This window comes from Rhamphochromis longiceps, linkage group LG18, assembly GCF_057381845.1.
Source record: "Rhamphochromis longiceps isolate RC_006_pf linkage group LG18, R_longiceps_female_GT1.1, whole genome shotgun sequence".
Lineage (NCBI taxonomy): Eukaryota > Metazoa > Chordata > Actinopteri > Cichliformes > Cichlidae > Rhamphochromis > Rhamphochromis longiceps.
This window is the reverse complement of record NC_140574.1, coordinates 13,563,398-13,566,025: the sequence shown is the minus strand read 5'-3', so window position 1 is coordinate 13,566,025 and position 2,628 is coordinate 13,563,398. Positions and strand designations below refer to the sequence as shown.

Here is a 2,628-nt window from a genome sequence, read left to right as displayed (position 1 = left end):
TGGTGTGTTTCTGTGGCTGTCGGGGGCCAGCCCTTGAGGGGGGGGGGGTACTGTCATGGTCCTGCGACCATGACTCAGTGACTTTATGTTTATGTTCTTTATTGTTATTACTTTCATTATTATTCATGGCTGTTTTGGGATGGTTTGTGTTTGGGATTTTAGACACTGGGTTCTGGGTTTGTGCTCCCTCTGTTGGTCCCTGGTGTTAGTGTTCCCCTGTCTCGTCAGGTTAATCAGGTCCAGCTGTTTCCCCCACCTGTGTGTGATTTCCCAGTGTCTCTTTGTGTATTTATAGTGTGTGATTTCCTCTGCTCCTCGTCGCGTCGTCTGTGTTCATACCCTGTGAAATCCCCTGCGTGCTCTCCCTGCTGTTCTCCCTTCATGTTCAGGTTTGCCACTCCTTTGTGTAGTTTCACCCAGTTTAGTTCATCCTTAGTTCTGTTTTGCCATCTCCACTTTATGTTTGATATTGTCAATAAATCGCCTTCACATCTGAGTAAGTGCTGCATTTGAGTCCTCCTTTCCACTCTTCACACGGCCGCTGCCCCGGACCGTGACAGAAATATGTGTTTAAAAAATGTCCATTGTTAGTATAACACTCTTCTCACATTGGCACATTGCTGGGAGTGCATCATTTCAAAATTTACCACTGGCCAAATCTGGCCCTTACACTTCACAGTAGTGACACCATAAAGTAGTGCTGTCAGTGCATTTTTTGTCAGTTCGGCCTGCCATGGCATTATACAGAATTTTGTTAGAAGAGAGAAGTGAAAACGGCTTCACTGAACTTCAGCAACAGTTTATTTTTTTTACACAAAACAGTGTGAATGCAAAGGAATGCAGTGAAATGCACATATGTTGTTGTTTTCTTAACTGGCTCAATGAAAAACTGAAAAATATTATGTAAAAGCATTTACAAATTCAATATGTAAATTTAAGACAGATTGTTTAATGGATAGTCATGCAGGTCCTCGTTGACAGCAGTACTTTGTTCTGTGAAAACAACTTTCTGGCTAATAGTTGTGTTCCGGCCAGTGTCTCTCTCCCTGTTCTTCCTGCACACATTTTCACAGTGCAAAAGATTCAACAGATGCTTTCGCAACTTCTGTGAGATCATATACAGCAGAGGGTTCATGCAGCAATGAGAATAGGCAAGCATTTCACAAATACGAGACGTGATAGCCAACCGTTCCTGTGTTTTACAACCTTTGGGTGTATAGAGAGAATTGATTAAAAACATAATATGGTATGGCCCCCAGCAAATGAAAAATGCTGCAACAATACACAACAGCACAGCTACAGTCCTGTGCTTCTTTCTGTTTAAAGCTTGTAAAACCTTCTTGAGGATGGCAGAATAGCAGAAAATAACAATGGCAAATGGGAGGAAGAATAGCAGCGACACTTGGAGGTGTTGCCCGAGGTTGTCTTCAGATGTCTCACAATAGGTATAATTCTCCCAGTTTCCCACCTTTGTGATCACAGCTTCCCTCAGGGATGCAGAGATGCTGATGACCCAGGCAGCTACACAAGCACCAATTGCGTACTTCTTTCTATCTAGTTTGTTCAGCTGGTTGTGCAGCACCACAGTAATGAAACGATCCACTGTCATCGCAGTCAGCAGAATGACACTGCTGTACAGACCAACAAAGAATGCAGCAGTTATGAATTTGCAGGAAAGGTCTCCAAAGACCCAGTGGTGTAGATAATCAACAGCCCAGAATGGAAGTGTGATGGTGAAGATCAAATCAGAGCAGACCAGGTTCAGGATGAAAATATTTGTGATACTTTTCAGGTTCTCGTAGATGAAAAGGACACATAAGAGGAGACCGTTGCCTATGACACTGATGATGAAGATCAATATGAACAAAGTGCCAGTAAAGGTTGGAAAGTTAACCTCACATAGATAATGTTCTTCTTCAGTTGTGTAGTTGCTTTCCATTGTCAAGTTTCTATAAAACACAAACACAAAACTAGATTTTTAAAATGTAATTAAACACATTAACTAAGCAATTTTCTTTATGGGAATTTCTTTTTTTATATTTTAGTTTTTGTATGATCTGTAAAACACAGAGTAATAAAGCACCAAATTAGGAGAAGAGGCACAGCAAATACTGATCAACTTACCCCAAGCATCAGCCATCAATTTCCTGTGCTGGAAAGGTTTTGATGTTCTTAAGTAAACTTATAGTTCCTCTTTTTAAGTTAGTCAGAGCACTGCCTTAAAGGAAAGCACACATTTTTTTTAACATTGTTTGTCATACTTTTTACTGACAAATAACTGTCTACAAGCATCCTGCATCAGTCGTACCAGACATCAGAAAATAATATAACCTATAAAATCTGACAAGAGCTGTGTTGAAACTTTAAAGGTTATCATTTTGAAAGCTCCAGTTTGTATTTTGCTTTTTGTTTCATTTTTTTTAATGTTGTTGTGTTGTACTATTTGTAAGGCAAACCATGCGTAGCCAGTATTAAACTTCAGTGCACAAACATTTCATATTTTAAGATCTTTAAATATTTCTCCAGGATATCAGGATATCTTATTTATGTGTTATGCCTTCAACATTAGTCAAGAAAAATATAATGTAAATTTAAGTAAAAGGAATGAAAGTCAGACAGTGTTGACCT

The 2,628-nt window shown here is 39.5% G+C and overlaps 1 protein-coding gene across 1 annotated transcript; it reads right to left on the bottom strand.

Annotated features, from left to right (window-relative positions):
• Positions 1–934: 934 nt before the first annotated feature.
• Positions 935–1,939, bottom strand: LOC146647875 (chemokine XC receptor 1-like). The gene has a single exon (XM_085389967.1). The coding sequence runs from the start codon at positions 1,937–1,939 to the stop codon at positions 935–937; it is 1,005 nt and encodes a 334-aa protein (XP_085246093.1).
• Between the last annotated feature and the right edge of the window lie 689 nt (positions 1,940–2,628).